The sequence below is a fragment of the Ailuropoda melanoleuca genome, chromosome 16 (assembly GCF_002007445.2).
Source record: "Ailuropoda melanoleuca isolate Jingjing chromosome 16, ASM200744v2, whole genome shotgun sequence".
Lineage (NCBI taxonomy): Eukaryota > Metazoa > Chordata > Mammalia > Carnivora > Ursidae > Ailuropoda > Ailuropoda melanoleuca.
In genome coordinates, this window is record NC_048233.1 from 41,818,927 (window position 1) to 41,834,724 (window position 15,798).

General features: G+C 56.1%; 1 protein-coding gene across 2 annotated transcripts; it reads left to right on the top strand.

Moving 5' to 3' along the window:
- Positions 1 to 8,483: 8,483 nt before the first annotated feature.
- ATG101 (autophagy related 101) lies at positions 8,484 to 15,164 on the top strand. Of its 2 annotated transcripts, none has more exons than XM_011227856.3 (4): positions 8,484 to 8,560; positions 9,139 to 9,261; positions 12,308 to 12,634; positions 14,463 to 15,164. In XM_011227856.3, the coding sequence occupies exons 3-4, from the start codon at positions 12,383 to 12,385 to the stop codon at positions 14,865 to 14,867; spliced, it is 657 nt and encodes a 218-aa protein (XP_011226158.1). In that variant the 5' UTR covers positions 8,484 to 8,560; positions 9,139 to 9,261; positions 12,308 to 12,382; the 3' UTR covers positions 14,868 to 15,164. The 2 variants fall into 2 exon arrangements, with proteins under 2 accessions (XP_011226158.1, XP_034501371.1); XM_034645480.1 differs by lacking the exon at positions 8,484 to 8,560 and adding an exon at positions 8,702 to 8,850.
- The last annotated feature ends 634 nt before the right edge of the window (positions 15,165 to 15,798 follow it).

Consider the following 15,798-nt stretch of genomic DNA (forward strand, 5'->3'; position numbering starts at 1 on the left):
CCGGGAGCCTGTCTGTCTCTGACACCCTCCTCCCCACCACACACACACCCCCCCACACCTCCGTAATTACTGAAGAGACAGAAGCGACTCGATGAATCGCTCACAGGCCTCAGTTTACTCCTCTGAGAGGTAGCCACGCCTGACCCCTGCTTCTTGGGGTTGGCACGCTAGCACTCAGACTAGTTGCAGATGTGTGAAAAGCCTCTGATGAAGCCACACCTCGTGGAGGGGGCCTGTGCTGGAGGCCCTGGGGGCTGAGGGGACAGCAGCGCCACTCCGGCTGTCACGGCTCCTCCTCGGGGCTAGGGTCTCTGATTGGGCTTCCACATCTGTAGAACAGGGTGAGGGGCCGAGCCTGCCTCCTGTTGCTGCTGGGAGTCCGGGAGCGTGGGTAGGAGGCTGAGCCTGGGGCTGGGTAAAGGGCCGCCCAGGATGGCATTAGTTGTTAGTACAAGTTTTTTCCCATCTGCATTTTCCACGTTCCTCCCCACCTGCCTAGCAGCCCAGCAATAAGATCTGGGTTCCTGGTGGCCCTCGTTCTCTTGGGTAGAAGATCGTTCTGGGGTTCCTACCTGTACTCAGGTGCCCCTGTGTAGGTCCTCCAACTCCCCAGCTCATCAGTTGCTTAACTGGCTTAAAATGCAGGTTTCTAGCATCTATATCAGAAACTGATTTGCTGAGGCGGGGGGCCCAGAAATCTTCGCTTTTTACCAAGCACCCAGAGTGCTTGTGATGCCTCTGGTCTCGGGGCCACTTTTTTGAGAAACAGGAACCTAGCTCAGCCCGAACCAGAGGCCCCGGGTAGCTGCCAGCCATGGAGGGTCCGGCCCCCTTCACTGAGCTTAGTGTCTGTCTAGCTGCATTGAGTCCTGCTCAAGGACCTGGAAGGAGGCCCGGAAGCACCGCCTATCACACCTGTTCCTCACGACCTTTGGCCCAGGACTCTGAGTCTCCACCTTTGTGGCCCCTGACTGGTTGGAAGTCGTACAAAATAGGGCTTTGCTGCCGAAGATGGGATTAAGGGCCTTTTCCCATGCTCTAGCCACAGCCCTCAGGTTCCCCAAGGGGCTATCGAGCCCAAGCCCTTGCTCGGGTTCTAGGAAGACCGTCCAGCCCCAAGCCTTCTGCAGGGTCCACATATGGTTGGGGCGGGGAGCCCTGGGCCCAGCACATGGTGACCACCGCCTCCAGCATGTGTCCCTGGCACCCCCCGCCAGAGCCCCTGAATGAGCCTTTGTCAAAGCACACACTTGGCAAGGTGCAGGGCAGGCGGGGGGGGTAGTTAGGAGATCTTTTATTCTCAGCCCTGCTTCCAACTCTGTGCTGCTCTCTGAGAAGCTCCTCTTCCTCCCTGAGCCTCGGTTTCCCCATCTGCTCAATGGGTCCAGGAGCAGTACTCTGATTAGAAGCAGAGCTTGCTGGGAAATCTCCCACCAGCTGTGGGACTGGACTGAGTTCTCTCCCTTTGGGTCACTCTCTTCCGTACCCCTGACTTCAGCACTGACAGATGTGGAGCCCAGGGCAGGCCCTTGGGGAAGGCAAAAGGGCCACTTAGGGGCTTGAGTTAGAGGCAGGGGTTGGGTAGGGGGTGGGCAATGGAGAATCTTGGTCTGTATAGATATCTAAACCCCATAGTGACAATAATAGCAGGTTCCGTCACGCACTAAGTTCTTTTCATATGATATTTGTTGTTTCCAACCCTCACTACCACCCCATGGGGAAAGAGTGGTTATCCCCACCTCATGGGCTGGGAGCACAGCAGAGTGGTAAAGAGCGAGGACCGTGGAACCGGACTGCCCGGCTTTAAACGTTGGCTCCGGCTCTTTCTAGCTGTAGAATTTTGCCAAAGATACTTCTGTGCCTTAGCGTCTTCATCTATGAATGGGGACATAATTGTATCTATTTCATAAAGATACTACAACGATTACATGAATGCGTGTATACAAAGTGTTTCAAACAGTGCCTGGTGTGAAGCAAACACTCAATCATAGCTATTGCTTTTACAAATGAAGAGAAAGGAAATGACTTTCCCAAGGTCACTTGGCTTCTCAGTGGCAGAGCAGGGTGTGTCTCAATACCTAACCACTGGGTTTCCCTGCCCAGGGCCTTGTAAATGAAAGACGCTCCATCATGGATGGTGGCTCCTTTCCAGTATTCTGGTGATTGGGGTACAGGGTGGGAGGCTGATTTCTCCAGCCCCGCCCTGCCCCACCCTGCCCCGCCCAAGGGCTGGAGCCTGGAGGCAGGCCCTTTCTTTTCCACTGAGCAACTGGAAGAACTGGCCTCCAAGTCTTGCTAGGGGCTGGGAGGGCGAACAAGGGGGCATTGAGCCTGGTGGGGCCTCACAATGGCTGCTCTGTCCCCGCTAGCCGGGGGCTGGGCCCGTTTCCGATGGGGACAATAGTCAAAAGGCAGTGACGCCGGCAGGGCCTGGAATCCCAGGCGGGATTTTCCAAGGCCTCAAAGCCTGCTGTTTGTCCTCACATGGAGACCCAGGAAGCCTGCCTCCCTGTCTCCCCCCAACCCCACCCACGCTGGGCCCTGTGCCCAGAGGCCCCGGCCCCCTCCCCAGCCCTGAGGTGCCATTGTGACTGGGGTTGGGGTGGCTCTGAGGTCTAGGATCTGAGTGGGGGTTCTAGACTCCAGAGTTTGTGCCTGATGACCCTGCTCGGGGGGCCTGGAATGGAAGAGACGGCCTCGCACCTGGGCTCTGGCCCCCGGCACTTGGTCATGGAGGGAGGTGGCAAAGGTTGGCCTCAAGGAGGCTGTGGAGCTTCTGAAGGTCACAGGGAACCACCCCGTACTTGAGCTGTATTGTGCCACACGATCGGCTCTGTGTGTCCAGTGCACAGGGCCGTGTGGCAGCTTGCTCTCTGGCCGCAGAGGGAAGCCTGTGAGAGGCCATCAGAGGTGGGAGGCTGCATGCGGTGGCTGGATGGTCAGCAGGTGGTTAGTGACGTCCTTCCGCAGCCCTGAGGCAGCTGTGTAGGGCATGTCCCGGCTGAGGGAAGTGCTGGGTCCCCTTTGGGACAGACAGGCCTAGGGAGTCCCAGGGAGTTTTAGCTTAAATCTGAACTAGCCTCAGCCCCTCCCGAAGTCCCTGCCTATGGAGGAGACCCCAGAGCCTCCTCAGAAGACAGGCTGCAGGGGTGAGCTTCTGTCCGTCTACCCTCCAGCCCTATCCAGGCCTGGCCTTGCAGCTGGCAGCTGCTCTGTCCTCCCTAGAGCAGCCAGAGCCCAGCGCCAAACCTCTGCCTTCACCCCTGCTCTAGGCTCAGGCTTCTGCCATGTCCTGCCTTGGCCCCAGGCTGGGGGCTGCTGGGGTAAGGTCTAGGCTGGCTAGGGGGACTTCGAAATCCCCAGCCTCCAGTTGCGAGGCCAGGAAGGAGTTAGCGCAAGGCTGAGCAAAAGCCCCCTCCGCTCCCCCAGTGTCTCCTTCCCCACACAGCCAGGGACACTCTGAGGGCAGGAGGCCCATTCCAGGCTCTCCAGCTAGACTCAGAGCTGGCCTGAGGACTGGGGTGCCCTGGAGACTTCAGCCTTGGCTTCTGCTCCCTTTCCCCCACCCCTAGGCCCGTGCTTGGTTATTCTCCCTACCACCCTGGCTCCCCTTCACCTCCTGCCAGGCCCTGACCCTTTCAGGCCAGGGGCCACTTGAGGTGTCCTCAAGGTCTGACCCAGGCGCCGGCACTGTCCAGCCCCTTCTCAGGCACGGCGGTGGGGGCCGGGGGTGGCAGCTGGGCCGGGAGGGGAGTGCTGGGGCGGGCGTGTGTGTGTGTGTGTGTGTGTGTGTGTGTGTGTGTGTGTGTGGTGGGGCTGTCCGGGTACGTGCTGTGTTAGCAGGGAGCAGTGCCCAGCTGCAAGCCAGGCAGGTGGGGTGCCGACAGTCCCTGGCCTCCTGGTCTGGTACATCAGAGGGACAAGGTCCTCACCCAGCCCAGCCTTGGAGCCCTGGACCTCAACCTGGGTAACTGGGGTACTATGAGGATAGACAGATGCCCCTGGCCTGACAAGAAACCAGGGTTACATAGAGAAGACCCTCCCTACTGGGGGGAGGTTGGTAAATACTCTCTCCTTTTGCAAGGACAGTCACACAGGCTCCTCTGGCCCAGAGAACAGATACACACATGCCTCCCAAAGGAACAGATGCATAGGTCTTGCAGGACACAGATGACAGAGCCCTTACCCCTGAGGACAGATGCAGAAATTAAGCCCCATCCCCACCCCAACTTGGCCAGAGGGACAAACATATAGATCTTCCCAGAGAAAGACACCCACCACCCTTCCCGGACATCAAAGTGCAGATTCCCATATCCCGCAGGATGACAGGCAGCCGCCGTGGCACCTCCCAGCCCAGGCCAGGTCGAGAGGCTGCCTGATGAGGTCGGGGCTGGGAGGTGCCTCTTTCTCACGCTCTCCGCCACCCTGTCGGAAGCCCAGCCATTTCCTCTGCCTCGGAGGAGGGGCTGTTGGGGTGGGCGATGGAGGAGCCCCTTCCCTGGGGTCCCAGAGGGGAAGATGTCAGAAGAGCACAGCTGATTCTCCGTGGCCCTGCAGCCTGGCCCGGGGTGAGAGGGTCAGCAGACAGGGTGCTGGCCACCCGGCCAAGCTAGGCACCGTCAGGAGCCCCGGCCTGACGTCAGTCCCACTCATTGTTGTTGCCGGGGCTTGAGTCACTCCCCGTGACGCCACTGGGGTCAGCTCCGGAGCGACTGGGGGTGGCCTGCAGGCCCAGCTTCAGGGCTCAGCTCTCCCCTGGGCACACACTAGGATGGGGTGGGGCCATCCAAGGCCACAGTCACCATGCAAAGCCAGCTGCCTACTCCCAAGGTCTTGAGTTGGCCTTCAGGGTCTCTCCTCGGGCCTCTGCTGCCGGCCTGGCTCAGAAGGCCTCAGTCAGCCGCCCTGCTGCCTGGCTGGCCATGGCGCCGGGCTCTGACTGAGAAGTCCACTCTCTCTGTCTTTGTCTCTCCCGCCCTCAAGCCTCAGTTTCCACCCTCGGCTCTCAAAGAGACCTCTCCCCAAGCCTTTTTCTTTCCCCTTCTCCAAGAATCCCTGTCCCCTAATAAACTCCCTGTAGCTCCACTTCTTTCTGGAACCCCTCCCTGCTTCCTTCCCATCCCCCCACATTGCTATCCTGTGCGCTGTCCCAGTTTTCTGCTGGTGTCCAGTCACCGCCCACCTTGCCAAAAGCAGGGCTTCGGCCTCTACTCCATTCTCAATGTATCACGTTCTCTCCCGCAGGCCTCTGTCGAGACTGACAGCAGTAGCCTCTATACCAGGCCCCTCTGGTCCCTGTGAAGCCTGCTGCCGTCACTTTCATGCCAGGTCTTGTGTTCTCCTGCCCAGGAGTAGCCCCTGGTCCATTTCCTCTGCAAGATTTTGAGCTTCCAGAGCGCCATGGCATGACATGGGCATGGCATGTGGACAGTTACATATGTCTGGCATGAATGAATGACTAAGTGAATGAATACATGATCATCTCTTGAAGGGGCGCCTGGCTGGCTCAGTCCATAGAGCATGAGACTCTCGAGCTCCCGGTGGTGCGTTCAAGCCCTCTGTTGGGTGTAGGACTTCCTTAAAAATAAAATCTCTGAAAATAACAACAAAGATTACATCTTGATCATCAAGAGAGTGGCATAGGGTGGGATAATTCCTTCCACACAGTCTTTTTGGACCCTCCCTCCCTGACAGGACCACCCACATGGGCGTAGGGCCCAAGGTCTGAGGTGCACTGCCCTGTAAGGATTTGGGGAGGTAAGAGGGGCAAGGACAGGCCAGCATCTGCCCCGAGACAAGCAAGGTGAGGGGGCTCAGCTTCAGCCTCAGGCAGGAAGGGCTCCAGGGACAGGGTGAGTTTTGGAGGAGGGACAAGAGTGGGTGGAATGAGGACAGAGGAGTGTGTGGCCTTGGCGAGTGTATTAGTCCGGGTTCTACAGGGAAACGGAACTAATAGGATGTATATCTATTGAAAGAGATTTGTTATGAGGAATTGGCTCCTGTGGTTATGGAGGCTGAGTCCCAGGATGTGTAGTCCGCAGATGGGAGACCCAGGAAAGCTGGGGTATAATTCCAAAGGCCGGCAAGCAGGAGACCCAGGAAGAGCAGGTGTTTCAGTTCAAGTCTGGAAGCAGGAAAAAAACCCAGCATCCCGGCTTGAAAGCAGTCAGGAGTTCTCCTTATTCCTGGCAGGGTCAGCCCTTTTATGCGAGTTGGGCCTTCGACTGATTGGATGGGGCCCACCCTCATTAGGGGAGGCAGTGGTCTGCTTTCCTCAAGTCTACCAGATGCAAACGTTCATCTCATTCAGAAAACATCTTCTCAGACACACCCAGAATAACGTTTGATCAAATGTCTGGGCACTCTGAGGCACAGGCAAGTTGACATATAAAATTAGCCATCGAAGTAAGTTACTACATACCACCAAGCCTAGGCTTCATTATCTGTAAATTGGGGGGAAATTGTATTTACCTTCAAAGAGCTGGAGAAATCAACACAATAGGGCATTCGAAGTGGGGTGTTGTGCCTGACAAGGTTCAGTGATGGGTAGTAGTGATAATGATGATGTCAGGACAGTGGCCTCGAAGGTCCCTGAGATGGAGGGTGTCAGGGGTAGAGGAGGGATCAGCCACTCCCTTCACTGACCGGCAGTCTCTGGGAGTTAGGCTCTGATCCCCCCACCCACCCAGGGCTGGTTCTAACCTCCTCGGGTCTCCCTCTTTTGGTTCTTCACACGCTCTCGCAATATTTTATGCTGATTCCTCCTGGTTAAGTCCAGGCTCCCAAAGAGGTTGCTGGTCTGTAAGGGAGGCAGCTTTCTCCTTCCGGAAGCTGCCAGGGCAGACGTAGCTGCCCCTGGGACGGAGACAAACCAGAGACCAAGGCTGCACAGGGGCCCAACTATGGGGAGGAGGGTGAGGGCATAGGGAACTGATGAGGAGGGGGGAAAGGTCAGCCAGAAAAGGAGTTTTGTGGGGGTTTAGAAAAACTGGTGGGAGGGCGCCTGGGTGGCTCAGTCGGTTAAAGCCTTGGACTCTTGATTTCCGCTCAGGTGGTGATCTCAGGGTCATGAGATGGAGTCCTGTGCTCACTGAGGAGTCGGCTTGAGATTCCCTCTTTCTCTCCCCTGCCCCTTCCCCCATTCACACTCTCTCTCCCCACCCCTTTCTCTAAAATAAATAAACACCTAAACAAATAAATCAATAAATAAAATCTTAAAAAAAAAAAGAAAGAAAGAAAAACTGGTGGGAGAGGGGAAGCCTAAAGGGCGTGCTGGAGCCAGCTGGTCCTGGTTGGTGCTAGAGAGCCCACTGTACCTCTGAGATTAAAATGCAATCCTTCATCCATTCTGGACTCTGCATTCAGGGATGTCCTGTAGCTTCAAATCAGCCATCACAGAAAACTAGCAAATGCTACTGATCAAGGCACCTTCCCCCTAGAAAGCAGGCTTTGAGTGGGGTGTATTACAGAATGGTAGCACATGGGGAGGGTCAGGGCGAAGAAACCAGAAAGAGAACTTCTGTGGTGGTATGGAACCTTGCATTTGAACCCCAGGCTCGGCTACTTACTGGGTGACCTTGGGCAAGTTCCTTAACCTCTCCCAGCGTCAGTTTCTTTTATTTGCCTTCTAGTATTGATCATTATCAAGCTTAAATTAATTAACATATCTAAAGCACTTAGAATGGTGCTCTTTACATTCCACTCAATAAAGATGATCTATTATTATTTTGGGAAAGAAAGCGTATGTTAGAAAAATGAGCATCTTAATCCTCAAGTAAACCACTCAAGCAGGTCTCGGTTGGGGCATGCCAGGCCCTGTGGGCATTAACAAAATGACGGACAAACCTCTGCCTGCCCAGGGCTTACGATGTACATGGAAAACCAAACACGTTCCCAGAAGTTACAGAGCACTAAAAACGGACTCATTCGTATAACACTTTACATTCCACAAAGATCTCTCATATGAATTCTCTCTTGTGATCCTCACAACAGCGCCCTATTTATACAGGAGAAAATCAGAAAGGATGAGTGACCTCAAGGGGCTCACATGGGGGGCAATGGCAGAATTAGGAGCCTTACAAGAATTGTCACCAGATCAGTCATGGTAGAGCCCCAAGTACTGCTCCTGCATGAGGAAAACACAGTAAGGTTAAGCCCCTTTCTCCAGCATCGTGGGGCCGGGGATTCTATCATGCACGTTGGACAAGCTAAAGTTTTGCCATCCGTTCAGCATCATGCAGCGCCCTGGCTTGGGCTCATCTCCGGGCCCCCTCTCCAGATGGCATGCCCTTCATCTTGGGGGATCGGTGCCCCGACCAGGCCTGTGCGCCTGGAGTTGGGGACCAGACAGACCAGCGTCCCAGAGGCGGGCTCGTCGCCGATGACTCCTCTCCGCCTGGGGAGGCGGCACAGAGCGCACCGGCCTCTCCTTGCCTCTCATCTCGATGGCGGAAGTGCGTGTTCCAGCCGAACCACAACTACACTCTCGGTGGTGGGAGTGAATGGACTCGTCCAAATGAGGGGGATACTTCTCACCATCGACTCAAAAAGTCCGAGCGAGGTAATCAAGACAAAATCAAGCACGTTTTCACGGAGCAGTGTGTGGCTCCCTGTGTCCGCCGGCGTGGCTGTAAGGCGGGGAGGGCGGCTGCGCTGCTGTCGGGGCCCGGCCGGGCGGGGTTCGCACCCCCGCCGGAGGCGCACGGAGCCGGTGGAACCCGCCCGGCCGGCGGGGGCGGAGGTTCGGACTTCCGCCGCCGCTGCCGCTGCCGCCGCCTCCTGCCGCGGTGGTCGGGCTCCAGCTGGTGCGCGGTTGCTTGGTTGTCGGGTACCGGACGCGGCCTCGGAGAGGTGGGGGGCCGTGCCAGCCGTCTGCCCCCTTCCCCTGTGCGAGCGCGGGCACTCCCGGGCCGCCGGGAGGGACGGCGCGCCTCGAATTCCCGAGCGCGGCCAGGCTGGGCGCGGGGAGGCCCCCTCCCCCCCGCATCTTCCGGGACCTAAGGAGGCAGCTCCTTCCCTGGACCTTGCACTTCGGCGGGTGGAGGGTGGTGGCGGTGGGAGACACGGGACTCGGGCGGGAGGCCCTTCCTGGGGCTCGCCGGAGTGTCTTGACGCTGAGCCTCCTGTTCTTGCTTTTAGTCTCTCTCTCGCGCTTAGTCGCCGGCGCGGACGTCGAGGCGCACCTGCGGAGGGGGCATCTGCGCGTGAGGAGGGGCAAGGGCATGGTCCGAGTCTGAGGGACCCACGCTCCAGCCTGTACGCGTAAGTGGGCATCGGGATGCCCTGGGCTCCAACCTGGCTCTGTGCTCTGCAGACCTGGGCCTTGGGGGGATCGGAGGGATGAGACTTCCCAGAGAAGACTCCCTGCTCACCGGAGGCGAGGGTGAAGGGAAGGGGACAGACAAGCTCATCACAGACCAGAGATGGCTTGCTGTGGGATCGAGGCTGGGGTTGGTCAGTACCGACTTCCTGGAGGAGTGTTGCCTAGAGCTGTTCAATAATGAGGGAAGAGCCTGGGCGTGGGGTAAAAGAAAGAAGTGGCCTGGGTGAACTTTTGTGGGGGACCCCAGAGGGGGAAGTGGTGGAAGAAGGGGGAGCTGGGCCAGAGCTGGGAGCCTCTAGATGGGAGCCTGTTGAAGGGAGTTATACTAGAGGACAGAAATGAGCGGGAGAGCCCGACTCCTCCTGAGCGTAGGAGAAATCAATCCAGCAACTCTTGGAAGGAGCTGAAGCCTCCCGGTCAGGGTGATTTGAGCAGTTACTTTGTACTAGGTTCCAGGCACTGAGTTTCCAGTGATGAGTAGGGTCTAGTCCCTGCCCTCAATGAACTGTTTAGTGAGAGAGCCAAGACAGCATAACACCTGTGAAGAGATGACTGCTGGAACAGGTAGGCCCGCGCTGGTAGCCGAGCGAGAGGCAGAGCCAGCTTGATCTCTCGGAGCTGTGCCCGGACTGCCTCGTGTTCTCCGCTGAGCACTGCTATTTAATGGGGCTTGAGACAAACTGAAATACACTTAGAGGAGAGCTGCCAGATAAGATGTGATGTCTGGCTGTCATGTGTATGGGGACTGGGGACCTTTATTTTTTTTTTTTATTTTTTTAAATTTTTTTAAGATTTTATTTATTTATTCGACAGAGATAGAGACAGCCAGCGGGAGAGGGAACACAAGCAGGGGGAGTGGGAGAGGAAGAAGCAGGCTCATAGCAGAGGAGCCTGATGTGGGGCTCTATCCCATAATGCCGGGATCACGCCCTGAGCCGAAGGCAGACTTAACCGCTGTGCCACCCAGGTGCCCCGACTGGGGACCTTTAACCTGTGCTAGGGGTGAAGGGTGATGGAAGAATTGTTACAGATATCAGAAAGGCGCATTATTGGAAAAGGGGTGAGACTTATTCTGTGTGGCTCCTGATATCCAAACTGTGACCAGGGGTTTGAATCGCGAAGGAGTGAATTTCTTCTGTAGAAGGAGTATCTGAGTAGAGCCATCTAAAGATGGAACGGTCTGCTGTGAGAGGTGGTAAGTTCCCCGTCAGGGCAGGTCTGTAAGCTGAATGCTCAGCAAGAAATGTGACTATTGCTTCTCCTTTGGGGCTCATAGTCAGTTACTTACCAAAGTCTGGTTCTCAGGTATGTTCTTTCCTTCCCACTGGGTCCACCAGTGCTGTATCATAGGCTGTGTCCTCTCTCAGCAACAGTGGTATCATAATGAATTATAGTGGCTGATATTACTGTTTACTTCCTTGCCAGGTGCTGAGTGCTTTATAGATGCTAAATCTTCCGCTGCCTGGACAGTCCTTTCAGGGTAGCTTCTATAGATCCCCTTTATGTGGATTTGGGAAACTGAGTCACGTAGGCTTGAAGTAGCTTGCCCAAGATCACACAGTGAGCAAGTGGCAGAGCTGNCATATTAATACCTATAAGGCAAGTGTCTACCTACCTCTGCTCTTGGTCAGCTCTCCTTTTCCTCCCCCCATTTTTTTTAAAAGATTGTATTTATTTGTTTGACAGAGAGAGACAGCCAGTGAGAGAGGGAACACAAGCAGGGGGAGTAGGAGAGGAAGAAGCAGGCTCCTAGCGGAGGAGCCTGATGTGGGGCTCGATCCCATAACGCTGGGATCATGCCCTGAGCCGAAGGCAGACGCTTAACCTCTGTGCCACCCAGGCGCCCCTTTAACCACTATTCTGCTGTGTTTTACGTATGTGGTTTTATTTGATCTTCACAAGAATCCAAATTTACAGATGAAACAGAGAGAGGTTGAGCGATTTGCTCGAGGTTACAGAGCAAGGTATAGGAGAGCTGGGGTTTGACCCAGGACTGTTGGACGTGAAAATCCCCACACTTTGCACTTCACTCACCCACATCCCTTTGCGCTGCCTCTGTAACTGTCTGTACTGTCGGGGCCTCTAACTGGACCTCTTGCCCAGCCTTTCTGTCTTAAACCTGAAAGCTTTGACTCCAGAGTCTGTGGGTGGACCTGGCACTAGGTGAGATTTGGGATTTGTGTGTGTGTCAGTCAGGCATCAAAGCCCAGTCTTTGGTTTTTGTTTTTGTTTTTTTTTTTTTTAAGATTTATTTATGTATTTGAGAGCACGAGTGGTGGGGAGGAACAGAGGGAGAGGGAGAAGAGAGCCCGTTGCGGGGCTTGGTCCCAGGACCCTGGGATCATGACCTGAGCCGAAGGCAGACGCTTAACTGACTGAGCCACCCAGGCGCCCCTCAGTCGTCATAGTTTTTATTGATTTCTCAGAGCAGTTTCTGCCCAAAAAATAGTAAAGAGCCATCCTTCACCTTTTATCCGGTTCACTTTCTGATGCACAGATCTGATCGTGGCAGCACAGTGAGGCGTTGACTCTTCTCTTCCCTCAGCACCGAGTCCAAATGCTTTAACCTGGTCCTTCGAGGTCCCAGGCAGTCAGACTCCAGTCTTCCTTTTCTTTGAACCCGTGCCTTGTACTCTGGCCAGTCAGGTGGCATTCACCTGCCTTTCTCTCCTGCAGTCCTGCGGCCTCGTGGGCAGGGGCCGTGCTCGCCTCGAGCGGCTGGTGCCTGACAGGTGCCGCGCAGCGAGCCTTTGCGGGACACTGCGCTGGACGCCATCCTGAAGTCAAGCCCTGGCTGGTTGCTTGGACTGGTAACTTTGAAGCTCTCTCCCTTTCTGAGCCCGAGAGTCGTCCTGGTAGTCATGTGTTGTCGAAATGCAGAGAAGGGCCACGGAGGCAGAGGCTGGCCGGGCCAGGAGGGCAGTGGACAGGTAACAGGGAGATCATTCAGAAAGTGTCAGCTTGCTGACCTGGCTGCTCTTGCAGGGTGGCCCCTGGCTGGGGTGAAGCTCCCCCGTCTTTATTCTTGTCCCGCACCGGGTGTGGGCCCCTGGCTGCAGGATGAACTGCCGCTCGGAGGTGCTGGAAGTGTCGGTGGAGGGGCGGCAGGTGGAGGAGGCCATGCTGGCTGTGCTGCATACGGTGCTTCTGCACCGGAGCACGGGCAAGTTCCACTACAAGAAGGAGGGCACCTACTCCATTGGCACCGTGGGCACCCAGGACGTGGACTGTGACTTCATCGACTTCACCTACGTGCGGGTCTCCTCCGAGGAGCTGGACCGTGCCCTGCGCAAGGTGGTCGGGGAGTTCAAGGTAGGGGTGTGGCCCGGCGGGGGTGGGGGGGGAGCGGCAGGTGGACCTCGAATGCCCCTCCACCCCAGCTTGCTCTTGTACCAGCGTACGCTTCCCGAGTGTTCCTGTCGGGTTCTTCCACGTTCTAAGGAACGCGTGTGTGTTCAGCGCTCCTTGTGGGGAGGCTGGCTTCGGCTGGGGGCAGAGGAAGGGGCCGGTAAAATTACCCGGGGAAGGGTAGCAGGCAGCCCTTGCGGCATGGACATCGGGTTCCCTAGGGCGCTCATCGCCTCCCTGGGCTGGACCTTCTGTCTGATCCTTCAGCTCTCCCTACTGACTCCTCCTCTCTGCTTCCACTTTCGCCTTCAGGAAGTTCCTTTCCCCTGGGAAATTCCCGAGAGGGAGGCTCGCTGGGCGCAGTTGCTTGCCGTCCAGCGGAGCGTCCCTTTGGGCAGTGCGGCACCTGTCTGTATGTGCCTGTGCGGGGAGGAGGCTGGCGGGGACACACTGGGCTGCTAATGCTAGTCGCCTCGGGCAGTGGGAATCTGTTTGCATTCAGGGTTGCAGTGTTTCACTGTTGCAGGGAGTGGCTATTTTGACTTTTCAAGTAAGAGGGAATCTTTTTAAGGCCCCGTGTCTGAGGTCAGAAGTGGAGGGTCGTCTGGCTTCCGTTCTACGAATGTCTGGAGAGCCCGTACACGGTGCTGGGCGCCATGTGCTCATGCCCAGAGGTGGACCCTCTCCCAGGCCACAGTGTCCCCCCACTCCTACTCCCCATTCCCCAGTCCCTCTGAGACCTGACAGGGTAAGTTCATAACAGTTTCCCAGTCCCTTTTCAAGGGAGGCTGTGGCAGTCAGCCGTTGGTCCTCTAGACACCTGTAAGAGGCACGTACCTATCATGGATTCTGGAGCCAGGCTCTACAACCCAACAAGTGTGTGACCTTGGGCAAGTGACTCCACTTCCCTGGCTCAATTTCCCCATATGTAAAATTGGCATGGTAATCGTACCTGGCTTATCGGCACATGCACTGTGCAGATTACATGAGTCTGGTACGTCAAGTGCTTGAACCAGGCCAGCGCCAGAACAAGCACTGTGGAAGTGTTAGCCACGATGACTACCAGCCAGGATCCCGTGACCTTGCTTTGTCCACAAAGGAGCAAATTAGTCCTTGACGGACGTTTCAGGACTTGAGGGTTCAGGACTTGAGGGAAGCATCCTCACCCTCCGAGTTGGTCTTAACTCAGATGGAAAGGTGCGTCAGGGTCCCAGCTGCCCTAGGAGGCAGAGTGTGGGGCCACTCCACCCCCCTGGAGGTAGGGGATAGGCAGAATCATTGGACGAGGTGGTCTCATTTGCTTCTCAGAGGAGAAGAGGGAGAAGCCAGGTCTGGTCTGTCCTTCCCTTCCTCCTTCTGTTTCTTGGTCCCCCCCCACCTTAAGATATTATTTGAGAGAGAGAGAAGCGGGGGAGGGGCAGAGGGAGAAGCTGACACCCCCCCCCGCCACGTGACTGAGTCCCAAAGGCAATTGCTTAACTGACTGAGTCATCCAGGTGCCCCTCTTGGTTTCCTTTTTTCTGATTAAGGATCACTGGGCTTTAATCTCGTCTTCTGCTTTTCTTTGGAGACAGATTTTGTTGGTTTGCTTGGAGCATTCAGGTTTAGGCTGGCTGTTCACTGTGTCACTTCACATAAATCCTTTGCCCTCTGTGGTCTCATTCCCTGCCCTCCTGGAGGGACTAGCAGCGCTCGGAGAGCCTGATCCCCTGGGGCCCAGGAAGCAGGCGCTCACAGGGCCAGAGCTGCCCCAGAGCCTCGGCCTCCTCATCCGTTGTCCCTCCTTCCCCAGGACGCGCTGCGCAACTCTGGGGGCGACGGGCTGGGGCAGATGTCCCTGGAGTTCTACCAGAAGAAGAAGTCCCGCTGGCCTTTCTCGGACGAGTGCATCCCCTGGGAAGTGTGGACGGTGAAGGTGCACGTGGTCGCCCTGGCCACAGAGCAGGAGCGGCAGATCTGCCGGGAGAAGGTGGGCGAGAAGCTCTGTGAGAAGGTCATCAACATCGTGGAGGTGATGAACCGGCACGAGTACCTGCCCAAGATGCCCACGCAGTCGGAGGTGGACAACGTGTTTGACACGGGCCTGCGGGACGTGCAGCCCTACCTCTACAAGATTTCCTTCCAGATCACCGATGCCCTGGGCACCTCGGTCACCACCACCATGCGCAGACTCATCAAAGACACACTTGCCCTCTAGGCCTTACTGGGGCCACGGGCTCTCCTGGACGGCTTGCAGGCCTTGGCTTCTGGGGATCGCACCGCGGGGCCCTTGGGGCTCTGGAACCTGCTCCAGGTCCTTGAGGAGACTTGGAATGGCCACCCCTGGCTTCCTTGTTTTGTGGTTGCCGGTCTTTGGTCATCCCTTTAACCTTTGCTAATGGTCAAATCTGGCCTTCACTGTCTCTATACACCCCTGTGGGGGTCCCCCTTCCTCCACCGTATGGAAGGGCCATCGCTAGGATGGTGAATAAAGTTGAGAATGTGTTTAGGTTGCGCCATCTCTCCCTCGGCTTGTGTCCTGCTCTGAAACGTTAACACTTTCCGGCAGACCTGTGAGGGTGCAGGCGTGTGTTAAGGGTATTCCAGCATGAAGGGAATGGGGGGATGGGATAGAGTGAAACGGACCAATTTGGTACATTGTTGGACATTCACATAAGCAGGTATTAACCACCCAGGTGTCACAGTGGTCAGTCCTATGAATGACAACACAGATTAGGAGCCGTGACTTTTGGGTACGATTGCTGTTTTGTTCTTCCTAAGGAAGCTGTCATGTCCCTGCCTTTTACATTGTCTGGTCTGGTTTCACGATGATCCTCAGAGTGCCTTCTATGTCTTCATAGAGCACATAGAGGTCCCCACGTGCACCAGAAAACTCGTTTAGTTGGGGGTTTCCCTCTCTGGAGAGAGATTGGCCCACTGGAGACAGGTGTCTGATGACACTTCTTCCAGGTCGGGCTGGCCCTTGCTGGTTGTTAGGATTCTGCCTTGTTAACACACTCCTTTCTACACGGGCGTACTCAGAATCCGTGAACTCTTTTTTGTGTACTTCTTACTGATTGATTCTGTATTTTATGATACCTTTGGGTTGTATGTGGACAGTTGTACCAAGCTACATGGAGCGGGGGTGG

Coding starts and splice junctions, on each gene's coding strand:
- ATG101 (XM_011227856.3), top strand. CDS start 12,383: ATGAACTGCCGCTCGGAGGTGCTGGAAGTGTCGGTGGAGGGGCGGCAG. Junction 12,635..14,462: donor AGGTGGTCGGGGAGTTCAAG/GTAGGGGTGTGG, acceptor CTCCTTCCCCAG/GACGCGCTGCGCAACTCTGG.